This window comes from Alosa alosa, chromosome 15, assembly GCF_017589495.1.
Source record: "Alosa alosa isolate M-15738 ecotype Scorff River chromosome 15, AALO_Geno_1.1, whole genome shotgun sequence".
Lineage (NCBI taxonomy): Eukaryota > Metazoa > Chordata > Actinopteri > Clupeiformes > Clupeidae > Alosa > Alosa alosa.
This window is the reverse complement of record NC_063203.1, coordinates 5,110,661-5,124,451: the sequence shown is the minus strand read 5'-3', so window position 1 is coordinate 5,124,451 and position 13,791 is coordinate 5,110,661. Positions and strand designations below refer to the sequence as shown.

The 13,791-nt window shown below is 39.8% G+C and overlaps 1 protein-coding gene across 1 annotated transcript; it reads left to right on the top strand.

Annotated features, from left to right (window-relative positions):
- On the top strand, window positions 1–2,805 carry p2ry1 (purinergic receptor P2Y1). Its single transcript, XM_048263880.1, has 2 exons — window positions 1–165; window positions 416–2,805. Exon 2 carries the CDS (start codon window positions 434–436, stop codon window positions 1,493–1,495), a length of 1,062 nt encoding a protein of 353 aa, XP_048119837.1. The 5' UTR covers window positions 1–165; window positions 416–433; the 3' UTR covers window positions 1,496–2,805.
- Window positions 2,806–13,791: the final 10,986 nt, after the last annotated feature.

Below are 13,791 nucleotides of genomic sequence, written 5' to 3'. Positions count from 1 at the left end.
CCACCCACAAACGTGTCCCCATGGTTGGAACAGCAGTGCTTGCGACGAAAGCACACTGGCAGTTACACCTGTGTCCCACACCAAATAAGACGAAAGGCAACCTGATGGTAAAATCTTGGCTGTAATTTGGAGGAATGTGGATTAAGCTACATGCGCGAGTTAGTGGTAAGTGTTTATTGTCCAGAGTTGGGCTAAAGTTATGCCATGTTATTGTGGGCTCACGTATCAAAGTCCATTGTCAGATGTTTTCTTTACTCTAAGTATGCTGTTAAATCATATCTCGTAAATGTTCCCACGGGGATGAATTGTGGAGGGAAAGCCTAAACCGATATGATTCGTTTGGATATAATTGCGTCAAAATGATAATGTTATAAAACGCGCATTTTGTCTCACATCTTTTCTGTACTTGAAACAGTGATTACCTCCAAAAAACATGACAACGGAGATAAACTTTACAACACTTCTCAACGTGTCTGACATCAATAACAACTCAAGAGGATGTTCCCTTACGAAGACTGGGTTTCAATTTTACTATTTGCCTACTGTGTACATCATAGTTTTCATCACAGGCTTGATAGGAAATAGTCTGGCAATATGGATGTTCGTGTTTCACATGAGACCATGGAGCAGCATCTCGGTCTACATGTTTAATCTGGCGCTGGCGGATTTCTGTTACGTGCTTTCTCTCCCCTTCCTAATTTTCTATTACTTTAATAAAACTGACTGGATTTTTGGCAACGTGCTGTGCCGACTGCAGCGCTATATTTTTCACGTTAATCTGTATGGGAGCATTCTGTTTCTCACCTGCATCAGCGTGCACAGGTACACGGGAGTAGTACACCCTCTTAAATCGCTGGGGAGGCTGAAGAAAAAGAACGCTATACGCACAAGCGCGCTGATTTGGTTCATAGTTACCGTGGGGATTTCGCCTATTCTGTATTACTCGCGCACGGGTCCAAAGAGGAACGCAACTACATGCTATGACACCACCACAGAGGACGAGCTGCAGGGCTACTTCATCTACAGCATGTGCATGACAGTTTTTGGCTTCTGCATTCCTTTTATTATCATCTTTGGATGCTATGGATTAATTGTGAAGGCCCTCATATGCAATGACATGGACAATGCACCACTGAGGAGGAAGTCAATATATCTTGTAATCATTGTCCTGGCAGTGTTTGCTGTCTCCTACCTGCCCTTTCATGTGATGAAGAATCTGAACATGCGGGCCAGGCTTTACTTCCAGAGTCCTGAGATGTGTGATTTTAATAATAAAGTGTATGCCACTTATCAGGTTACCCGAGGTCTAGCTAGTCTCAACAGTTGCGTGGACCCCATCCTTTACTTCTTGGCTGGGGACACATTTAGGCGGAAGTTCTCCAGAGCCACCAAAAAGACTTCCAGAAAGGGGGAGAATGCATTGCAGTCCAAGAGTGAGGAGACCGCACTCAACAGCCTGCCGGACTATACAGGCAATGGAGACCAGCGGCTCTGACTGTGCCTCTTATGAGTTGTGCGGAGTGGACAAAACTTGTACATTTGTCAAGCTGTTCACTAAATGGATCCATGTGTGCTGATGTTTAGATAGCATGACTTCCACTCCATGTTCAACATGATGACATGATGTCACTGCGACCAAGTCATAGTACTGTATTTGCCAGTATTAATTAGGCTGCTCTTTTCTTATTAGCGTATCATGAATGGTTAACAAAGTAAAGGTTTTGTTGAGAATCAAACATGTATAGAACATTGAAAACCTTCTACAGTTTGCTACGGAATGAGCATGTGTTACAACTGGGGTTGCCCATAGGATAAACTAGTAAATGTAATTTATGTAAGTTAAACAAGCTAAAGTGAGACTTTTGAGAATGCAATTTTAGGCACTTACTAACAGTTCCTTTACTGTACCTGATATGCTCAAACTGTGTGTCTAGGAACTGCAAAGCACTATGAATTTTAATATTTTTGAGCATCATGTATGAGGTCAGTATATTTCTATTTGATTTTTCCATTACATTTTTTAATAATATGTGTGTTTGTTATTGTAAACAATGTCCTTTGTCCCACACATATCAAATAGCCTTTTGATGGTGTAGTATGAAAAGAAAAGCCTCTGATAAAGCCATGATCACATACTGTGATTTTGTTTTTTGTGACATTATAGGTTTTCCATCCGTTTCTGTAACAGAGGATTTGAAAAATGAAGAATGATGACTGACTGTTTGATGGCCTAATATTTGTTTGTTCCATGTGTGTATGTGTGGGTGTGTGTGTGTGAGTGTCAGGTCATTTGCATGCTGATCACATTGTGTGAGGAGTATACTTGTGGGCTGTGTTTACCTCCTAGCTCATATTGTATTCAGCAGCCCTACAGTGATGTGTATAGGGTCTGCAAATTATTAGAAACATTTATCAGACATTTGCTGGCATTGTCATTACATCTGTGTGGAATAACAAATATCAGATTATAGTTATGGGATGTGCCAAAGGAAATTACATCCATTTCAGTTGACACCCAAGATATAAGTCTGGAGCTCAGGAAATTGGCAGTGCTAATTACTGTAGTAACAAGCAAAACGAAATAATGAGAGCAGTGTTTGGTGTTGCAAAGTTCAGATACTTCTGAAAAAGCAGATAAGCAAATGGGAGTTGATCTTGGCAGTGTTTAAAAGTATTACATTTGAAATTTTAGGTTACGTTGAACATTCTGCAAAATTGCTAGCTAACAGCAGATTAAATTCAAACAGGGTTAAGTTTGTTTGTATTAAAACATGTTGTTGTATTAAAACACATCATATGTCACAATCAAATCGTTTAAATCATGTAATGTTTTAAATGGTTTGCAACAATCTTTTGTATGTCAACAGTGAGTGAATCTATTGTACCATTTGTATCATTTAGTTTCCTTCCATTGAAAACCTACATTAGATTTTTTTTCCCGAGTGGGCTGATTTTCTTTTCATGTGTAGAAAAGAGGGAAGGAGAACGAGAGAAGCATGTAGAGTGGTGACTTTTCCCTTCCAGCCTTTCCAGCCTTTCCCAAGGCACCCTTTGTCTGTGTGGACAAAAGCTCTGGACTTATTACTGTGGGGCAGGGAGCAGGAGGGGTAGTGGAGATCAGAAGCTGTCCCACCAGTGCTCCTGCTCTCTGGCACAGAGCACAGAATGCCCTGTCTAAACACGGCGTATAAATAGAATTACTTATTTCCTGGCTTCCTGGTGGATGAAGTATAGACGTCCAAGTCATTGAAAAGGGTGTCATTTCAATTAAAATAGGTGGATGTAGTTCCTGTTGTTTTGTTTTGCTGTTTCAGCTGCAGGGCAGATCAAATGGCAGACGTGTTTATGACTGAGAATATCTGTGAAGGGAAACTAAATGCTCTCAGATGGAATAAGCTTTAGTCTACTGCTACAATTACTACATGTTGAGACCATTAGCGTGTGCAGCCACATGTTTGATGAGCTTTATACAGTTCTATAGACAATGTCACCTCTGCAGAAAGACTTGCTGAGGCATGCAGCCTTACCAGACTTACCCGTCTATCTTCTTTCTAGCTCACGCTGTGTTTTTCTTTCAAACTTGGCTTCTGTACTGGGTGGGGCTAAAAACAGGAGAGAAGAGAACTGGGAAACACGAATGCCAACCAGTTGCACTTCAGATCCTAGAAGATACGGTAGAAAACCCAGAGTGCTGTCATCACTATCCTCAACCCATGTCCATTTAAAGCAGCAATGGAGATTTGTTAAATACCGTACTTGCAAGCTTACTAACAGATTTGTCTTGCAAACATCAACAATGTACCAACAAAAAATAACTGCAGTTATGAGACAATGCAGTTTCTTGTCCAAAGTGCACTGCAATGCCCATTTTGTGTACAAAAAACTGCATTACACAAAAATTGCAGTTATTTTTGGATGGGTAGCAACTTTTCTAGCAGTTTTCTGCTAGAGTTTTCTAGCAGATGTATTGTGGAGATAAGATGCACACATCTTTTTGACTTGCTATCATTGTACATGGATGGATCTTTTCTCTACCAGACTGGACCTGATATATTTGTGACGTGTATGACTCTTAGGACAGAATTGTGGTTTAAAGGAAATGCTGAGAGGTTATTCTGTTAGAGTGGGGGCAACAAGCCAACATTCATCTTTCTCTCACACACAGTCAGACATTCTGGAACCTGTTCGAGCCTTTTAAGAACACTGATATTCCATTTTGAAAGTATCCAGTCCACACAACAAGGATGATAGCTGTCATGATTTGGATAGGCATGATTCCTAATAGCCTAGTAGCATAAATATTGAAGAGCTATTCAGCTATTAAGGGGGAAAGGGGATACCTCAGCAATATATTGAAGGGCAGCTACATACAATCATTGCCAATACTGTGCATTGACTTTCACAAATGGCAATGAGACAGTACAAATTATGCATGAGTCAGTATGTTTTCCTTTTGCCCAGTATCTTGGGAACCCAATATTAAAGTGCATCAGGACAGAATGGTGATGATGGCACTGCTGCTTGGAACGTCATGCATTGCCATTGTCCTGTATCAGTGTATACGCTTCCTCTCCATGATCTGAAGAAAAATGCCCGTAATGCTGTTAAAGCCCCTTTCTGAGGTGACTGGGGTAACTATACCAACAACATAGAGGCGGTAAACAACCAATGGCCTCTTCACACCAAATAACTTTGACAAGATTTGGGAAAGATTCTTAAAAGATTCTTTTAACTAATGCCCCTTATTCACTCAAAACAAATACAATCTTTCAAGAATCTTTCCCAAATCTTGTCAAAGTTGTTTGGTGTAAGGAGGCCATAACCCTGTAAATAATTGGGTTATACGTTCTTTCTGAACAATATGGTTACGTAATGCCTGTATAACTGTCAAAAAATGAAGACATGACATTAGCTTTATCCATATGTAAGAAATAAAGGGTCTATATTACTTAAATAAAAGATACCCTACAGATTTTCAAGCATACATATGACAGTATACATATGTATACATATGACATTTCTTAGCAGTAATGTAATGAAAAGACAAAACATGTTTTGCTTCAGCTTCATCTCTCTGCCAATGGATGCTGGTCAGAGTTGGTTTTAAATGTTTCTGATGTGAACACTTTAAAATTGTGCTTCTTTGTATAACTGTATGGGGTGGAATACGGCCACTACCAAAGAGCTTCTCCAATATCAACATGTACAAACTTTGCTATTGTAAACATTGCTATTAATCAACTTCTTTACAAGCATTGTAAGTAAGCTTTTCATACTGAATGTTACATAATTTAATTTATTTATCTACATCCTGTTTCCTCCCACAAGCAGAAATGTTTATTCTCAAACTGCTCTGAGATGTCTGCAGGGATCTGTTTTGTTGTGCAGTCAGATGCAGTTGTATTCATCCTTATTTGTACAGACACATTTCTATGAGGAATTGAGGAAGTGAATTTTGTGGTTTGGTACAATTTATTCTGAGTAATAATATTCATAATATGACTCTTGACCACTTATCTTTTGTATTTCACATGCTTATACAATACATGGTGCCAATTTCAAAGACACAACAAAGTGCCAGAAACAATCTTCGGGCCCTATTATCGTGGTCTAAAATGCATGGTCACTAGTCAAAAGCTTATTTAAATTTAGCAGGATGTCCAGTCCACATTGGGAGTGTTTTCGTCGGGCGGATGGCGCAACAAGGCGATCCTACTCTAGGTTTCTTAATCAGTCATGGGTGTGTTTTGGGCGTAACATCATTTAAACCAATGATAATGACATCTGTCATTCCCTTTAACAGCAAGCAGCGCAACTTAAAACAGTGCATCAGTATTTTGATAGTCAGCGGCGCATTTAAAGGAATCTGCTTGCATGCAAGCCCATATGGAACAGGTATTCCACTAAACCATGCTTTACTAAAACCTAGCAGAGTATAGCCTACACGCATTTGCACTCATCTATTATTTGAACTCATTGGCAAATTGAAACTACTTCACCATGGTGTCAGTCAATGACAAAACAGTTCTTCACAGTCAGTTATTTTCACTATTGACTGACAATGGTTTACCATCGAAAACAGAGCCTGGAAAAAGCAACACTTACCCCAATAATGTTTGAATGACTGAATAAGAAACATTTATCCTGCAGAGGAGTTGCTGCTTGTAACAGTGTGTCTTCAGCTGAGCTTCATATTTGCCTCTCGCCTCTCACCTAATGTCTTTTATCCTTCATTACCAATTTGCAAATGATGGTGAATAACTACTCATTGTGAGATGTATTTCGTAATATCTTTATTCTAATTATGTTTCCCATTGTGTAATTTATAATGTTTTGCATGGATGTGCGCTGGTGCATGTTTTTGGATGAGAGAAACAGAGTGCGTTGTGCACCCGCCCATATCACTGTTCATAATGTGCTCTTAAAATTACATATAAACAACTCGCCATGGATTTCTGACCAGGTTTTTCTTGCTCAGTGGCATAATGCGTTGTGTACGATAGTGTACGATAGCAATTTTTAGACATTGCACCAGACCCTTCCTTAGGCCATTAATTGCCACACCCCTTGGCGCATTGCTCAATAAAAAAAGAAGGGCAGGGCAAAAAACCTGAGTCTACAATAGGAATACGCTTTGAGTTGTGATGATTGTAGACTTTACACTATACGCTTTAGACCATCATGATAGAGGCCTTCAAGTTTCGTAGGAACTGTTTGTTTTAACTCTCTGCCTGTTTGCCTAATTTTTCTCAACGTATACTTGTGTTGAAACATTTCACGAAAGAAAAGCCATTGCATTGTCAGGTTGCTTCTATGTGGCATAATGATCCTTAACATTCAAAGTTTCAAAGTAAACTATCAAAGAGGAATGGGGAATGTACTGAAACACACCTCCTGGTTCAATTGTCAGCTCACCTAGACATGACTCCCTGCCACCCTAATATTTACACATTTAACACGCCTATTTGCAACTTTTCCCGCACTGACACGTAAGCAAATAATTACATATCCTCCACTATTTTTAATGTAGTTGTGTTTTTAATGGTCTATATAGTTACAGTGAATGTGTCCCATCCATTTCATAGCCTTGCAAGTCAGTCTTATAACAGAATCAAGTTCCCTGTGTTGGCAGAGAATCCCAAATGCCATCAGCAGAGTCATGATAAGGGGAGATCAGAGTTCATCTAGTGCTGTGGAGAGTGCATGTCATGTAACAGTGCTCAGCTTGTAGACTGTTTTATGTTAACCAATCCAAATATATGATCAATAACACATTGGTATATTCTGCATTTGGGTCATGAATCAAAGATCTCAAGTGTGGTTTGATTGTATTTATGTAAACATTTTAGATTTGAAAAAAACATTTGCTTAATCTGTAGTTAGAATGTGTGCTGATCGTGTTCATGTTTTCTTTTTACATTGTAGAATCTGTGTACTGTGTCACGAGCTACAGTAGCCTAACAAGTATTATGGTGTGACATTGTGACATTGGCTGTTGTGAACTGTTTAAACATGTAACTCACTGGCTGTCTCGCTGTGTTTATTGAGAAGGTTGTGGGACAGAGAGGGAATGATTGTAAGTCAAGATAACACAATTAGACAGGCAGACAAATCCCCCAGGTCTGATTCAGAAAGCCAGGCCTGTCTCATTTCCTCCACCCATCTCTGTTACCTATTTGGTGCCACGGGGCTCATTTACCTCAGCTCTGTCAGGCAACATCGCCATCACTGACACAGACGAGGATTAGATTAGATCCTTGTTCCACAATTGTGTATAGATTCACTTTGAACAACGTTCCAATATCCGTATCTTATCATGACAGAGAGAGCAATCTCTTTTCTGTGTGTGTGTGTGTGTGTGTGTGTGTTGACAAAACCGCATAGTGCGATGCTACTGCCAAGGGAATGTCAGGCATGTCAGAATTTATGGTGTTATGTGCTTACATGCGTTACTCTTTAGCGAGAGGAAACATTCTTTACTGTCACTGCAGATGCCTGTCTCATCAGGCACCAAATATAAATCTAGTGGGAGGATCCGTCTAACAGGAGGATGTACGTTTCTGCTGATAACGTATAGCAGCCCAGCTTTCTGTGAAGATAACTTGTGTGTCCATATCTGTCTGTCATACTGGAACCCCATCACTGGTGTATATCAGCACACAAGGATTCTGCAATCCAATTAAATACATGTTCTATTATTGATTAAGTACGGAGCCCTGGAGGGGTCATCGCAAAATGTTTTGCATGTTGAGAGAATGTGCGCTCGTTTTACTACATTGTGTGCTCGTTTTACTAAATTGTGCGCTCGGTTTACTAAATCGTGTGCACAAATTACTATATTGTGCTCTCGTTTTACTATAGTGTGAGCTCATTTTACTAAATTGAGCTCTCATTTTAAGCATAGTAAAACGAGGGCACAATTTATTAAACGAGTGCACTATTTACAGAGGTGGAAAAAGTACGAAAATATTGTACTCAAGTAAAAGTACCAATACCTTGATGAAACATTACTCAAGTACAAGTTAAAATACTGATCTGAAAATGTACTTAAGTAAAAGTAAAAAGTAGTTCATTTAAAATGTACTTTAAGTAAAAGTTACTTAGTTATTTTTTTTTTTTTTTTTTTTTTGGGGTACCAGAACAACCAGTTTTACCAGAGACTTTCTAATGAGGAGATACAGCACTCAAAAAATCCTCCATAGTAATGCATGGGGTTAGTCAGTTGTCTACAAATATCACAACCCTTCCGCTGCAAAACGTTGACATGTGAATACATTGAGCCAATCATGTGGTGTGCTGTGAAGACATCGTGCCAATCATCTGTTGTGATCTCGCTGCTGGAGCAAGATTGGTGTCGTGAAGCCTTACGCACACACATTTCTGCCGAAATAGATGCACGATAAGTGCCCAAAAAGCAATGCAATATGGCCGCCGAGTGGAGGTACTTGCCTGAAAAGGACTTTGGTCCTAGCTCGAGTTGCTGCAGCCAGCAGCTAAGGCAGCCATGTTCATGCTCCCAGTGTGTAGCGCTGTAGCTGCAGCAACTCGAGCTAGGTAAAACCGATTGTTTCAGTTTTGTTCATACCGACAGTACTCGGTGACGTTGAGAAATGGAGATCTATGTGAAAAATCACCGGAGTTCTCCTTTAAGTTTGAGCAGTAGTTGATTTTCAAAGTTAGTTGCACTCATCCCAGGCCGCTTTGCAGTGAACAGTAATCCAACTGAAAAGCCCCTCACAGGCAGCTGAGGCAGGCAGGCCAATGTTGAGTTGTTTTTTATATTTGGAAACAAGCAGAAGGTTCAGCAGATTAAAGGGGTCCGAACTGGGGGAGAGTGGGAAGTATAGGGCCCCAATGGAGGAGAGGGCCCATGAAAAGTGGAATAATGGGGTACAACATTTTCACCAGGCATTAGTAATAACTCAGGTAATCCACACATAAAAAATCCAAACCACTCCATAAGTAGAGTCATGTGTAATGAAGTGGAATAACACAGGGAAAAAGTATTGAACAAGCTAAGAAAAAGCACTAAGGCAAGGAAAGGGAAGGAACGAGCTGGAATCTGTAAGTAGTTAGAGTAGTTATCCTTTCTATCTGTGCAAATTAATATAAGCTTGGTTAGTAAATTGATGGGCTATAAAAAGGTTTTTCATTACCAAGGTGTCACACAAGAAACATTTCATGATGGATAAAAGCAAAAAGCTCTCCCAAGACCTTTGCAACCTTATTGTTGCAAAACATATCAATGAAACTGGTTACAGATGCATTTCAAAACTTCAGAATCTTCAGTAAGCAGCATGGGAGCCATTATCTGCAAGTGGAAGAAACATCACTGCCATGCAGGATCTCCTCGCAATATTTCTGACCAGGGAGTCAGACGGATAGTCAATTCCAAAAGCCAAGGACCACTCGGAGTAACATTAAATTCAATTAAACAGTTCTGGAAGTAACTAAAGATCAGGATTCACAAGAGGGACCCCTGGAATCTGTTTAGAACAATGGGCCAAAATCACACCTGATACTGTGACTAATACGTTTTGTCATACAGGAAATGTCTTGAAGCTGTCTTTACAAACAAAGGCTTTTCCACAAAGTATTGAAGAAATTTCAGTAGGCACGTTCAATACTTTTTCCTGTGTCATTCCACTTTAATACACATAACTCTTATGTTTGGAATTTTTATACGTGTGTTAATATAATATGTGGTGAAAATTTCGAATAGACTCACTGGAAATTTAAGCTAATTACTGAATTTTTTTTTTATATATATGTCCACCATATATTTATTTTACCTGAATATTTTAACTTCCAAATTAAATGTCAAAATGAATGTCAGACGAAATTTAAAGTTTGACTGACTGGATTTTGTATACAAAAAAAAAACTGTCTAAGGTCACTTTCCCTTGCTAAAGTGCTAAATGGTTTAGTCCGCCTGCATGATTCATAAGGTAGTCTATCTTTTGTTTATTTAGTTGAGCATCGCTAGTAGTGGACCGCTAATTGTTGTGCTGCTGGTGCAATGTTTTCTCCAAGAAAGCCAAGTCAGGTTACTAAAAAGAGAGACATCAAAATGAGGGGAAACAACTGCTAATAAACTTCTTTCCAAAGAAAGGTGAGCACAAACGTCAAAACACGAAATCCCATGGTGTTTGCTTGAATATCTCAGCTATCATGCTAAAACGAACTGAGACAACCCATTGAAATAGCGGAAAATACGCTTTCATAGGTTAGGCTACACATGTAATCTGATGCATCTCGTGATCCAGCTCCATCTCCATCCCTTTCAGAAAGACTGCATGGCGCCAGCTTGATTCATGCCCTGTTGTAGGCCACATGCAAATCATTATCACTAGGCTAGTGGTTTAGGGCGTGGTTTCTTATTCCTCTCCCTTTCTGTTTTCGTTAGTCTTAACTTTTTTTTTTTTTACTCAAGTAACGGATGGGATTTTTTATGTAGCGAAGTACAATACTTCACTCAAAATGTAATCAAGTAAAATTTAAAATACCGATTTTATAAACTACTTAAAAAATACAAAATACACAGAAAAACTACTTAATACAGTAACGTGAGTAAATGTATTTCGTTACTTTCCACCTCTGACTATTTACTAAAACTAGGGCACGATTTATTAAAACGAGAGCACAATTTGTGAACATGGTTATAGAACATTGTGTGCACGATCTACTTAAACGTGGCATAATTTGTAAAACGCGGCACTCAATATTGTCTTGACACATGTAAACATGAGCACGTTATAGTATATTCGAGATCTCGATCTACTAAAACGCACCCACGAATAATTAAAACGTGGGCTCGAAGAAATTAAATTGTGTGCACAAAACATAGTGTGGTGTCAAGGGGTATCCCCGGAATGACGCGGGGAGGTGTGAAAGCTTGTAGTGACGTAGAGGGAATCTCATTGATTGCAGTGCACCTGGTTATAGCCCGTTAGGTAGGCTGTAGGTGGGAGAGCAGATGATTGTGTGTGTTTGTACAGGCCCCTTGCCAACATCGTCCAGCTGAATGTTTGGCGAAGTTTTTGAGTGTTTGTTGAGGTCCAAGTGTATGCAGAGCTGTGGTGTTTATCGTGAACGGTGTGAGCTGGGCTACATAGCCTGAGAAGCTGAGCATCGTGAACGACACTGTTTATGTCTCCGTTTCATAGTCCGGTATCAAAGCTTACCGATTTGTGTGCATCATTGGTGTCTTGGCGTGGGTTATATGGTGAGGCCCATCGGGCCAGAGGGAACCTTATTGAATTGGGTGGGTATTAGGCGATACTACTAATAATGGTAGCCTATTTGTACCAACAGTAGGTCTACGTGTTGTAATTGTTTGGGAGCTTGTTGCTGTGATGTGCTTCGATTGACTTCTAGACCTCACAGTTAAGTCAACAATCCAGGAGATGGTAGAAACCGGTCATTAGAGCTACAACAGAGCCCGCGAGTAGCCTTTGTAGTAGAATTTCCCCATTATGGGTCTCCATAGCTGGCGGTTGACACCACAGTGCCCCTGCTACAAAGAGTAGAAGTCCGCTATAAAACATGACCACCTAAAGTCTTTAATTAGCTGCTTACGGTTATCATCACATTACCAATATGAACTGTTACAGACAGCTGTAGGCCTAGTCCATGTCAAGGTAACACGAAGTTGCCACAGCACAGCGAGCGGTGAGAAAATGTCGGGAATTACTAAATGTGAGCACGAAATACATATTTCGAGAGCTCAATTTAGGCCTACAACGGGGTCACGTTGTATTAATTCGAGGGCTCAATTAAAGGAAAACGTGCTCACGTTTTATTAATTCGAGGGCTTAATTAAAGGAAAACGTGCTCACAAATTATCACGACCAGAAATAATATCACTGAAAGTGAGCTCTCCCGGGCTCCGTAATTAAGAAGTAAATTAAGTGTAGTCTCAATGTTTTTGGAGAATCCGTTTTTAGAAACCCTAAAAAGGTTTGAAAAAATGTTTGAAAAGGATTAGAAGAAAAACATTTAGTACTGAAGCGATTTAGTCGTCAATATATCATTGATAGATAGATAGATAGATAGATACTTTATCGATCCCCAAGGGGAAATTCAAGAATAGAATATCTACTATGTCTGTAAATGTATAGATACTTCAGGTGGTGGGGGTTTAAAGTACTGTAGGTTGTCTCCAGCAGATCCTAACAGTAAAGGTAGGCTACAGCTGGAGAGGGACAACTGAAACACGGTGAGTGACTGAATTTCAGCATTAATTGTTGAGTTTAATTGGATCGAGGGCATTTCAAAATTAAGAAGACAACCGACACTACTGAAACAGTTGAACTTCATCAGAGACGTCCATTACAGTTCAAATTCCCACTCCCTTTTTCCATTACTTCTTCCCTTCCATCCTGTTTGTATTGCACCATACATCATAGTAATGTAAGTGCCAGAAACACAGGCCTTCGGTTTTACCACTCTGTCAATCACACCATCACTCCATCTAAACCCCAACACAATGTCTACCACATATGCACATGTACAACCATAGATCCCTAAGATAAGTGATTATCCTGCCTACCAAGAGGCCTTAAGCAGGCATTGTGTGTAGCTATAGTTTGCCGTACAGCATCCTAGCTCATTATACTTAGTCCATCATATCCTAAGCATGTGTACACCAGGGATTCCTCCATTTATGCTCCCTCGTCTCAAGACATACATGCCAACATTCTTTCACACACTCAGGGTCAGAAAACCAAGGGCACATACAATTTAAAGCAGACACACACACACACACACACACACACACAGACACTTTCATAAGGATGAAACCCATTTTGTCTCCATTAGTTAGATGAGACGGTTGCAGTGAAACATCTGCCAGCAGGTAGTAAATGAGCTGACAGACCATATTTTTCTTTCAGTTTTGGCACAGTCACCTTATTCACCATGCACACACACTGTTACCGTCAGCTCGTTCACAGACTGCTACATAAAGGGAGATGGACAACTAGTTCCAATCTTACTATTTAATAATATAAAGCAAAAATAATAGGCCTAATAATAACAAACATAAGGTGTCTAGGGGAAAATGAGTGTCTGCGTGTGTGTATGGCTGAATGCAAAGGCTGTGTCAGCTAGATGGAAGACAAATAAAATAGAGAGAGATAAAGGGGAGAGAATCTAAATGGGTGCCTGCAAGAGAAGAACAAATGGCTAATGGGTAGGGATGTGACTCTTGAAACTGACGTCTCAAATCAGTGTCGAGCTTTCAAAGCGTTTCGAAACGTGGGTCAAAACATCTGTCTGCGCAATCTGAAG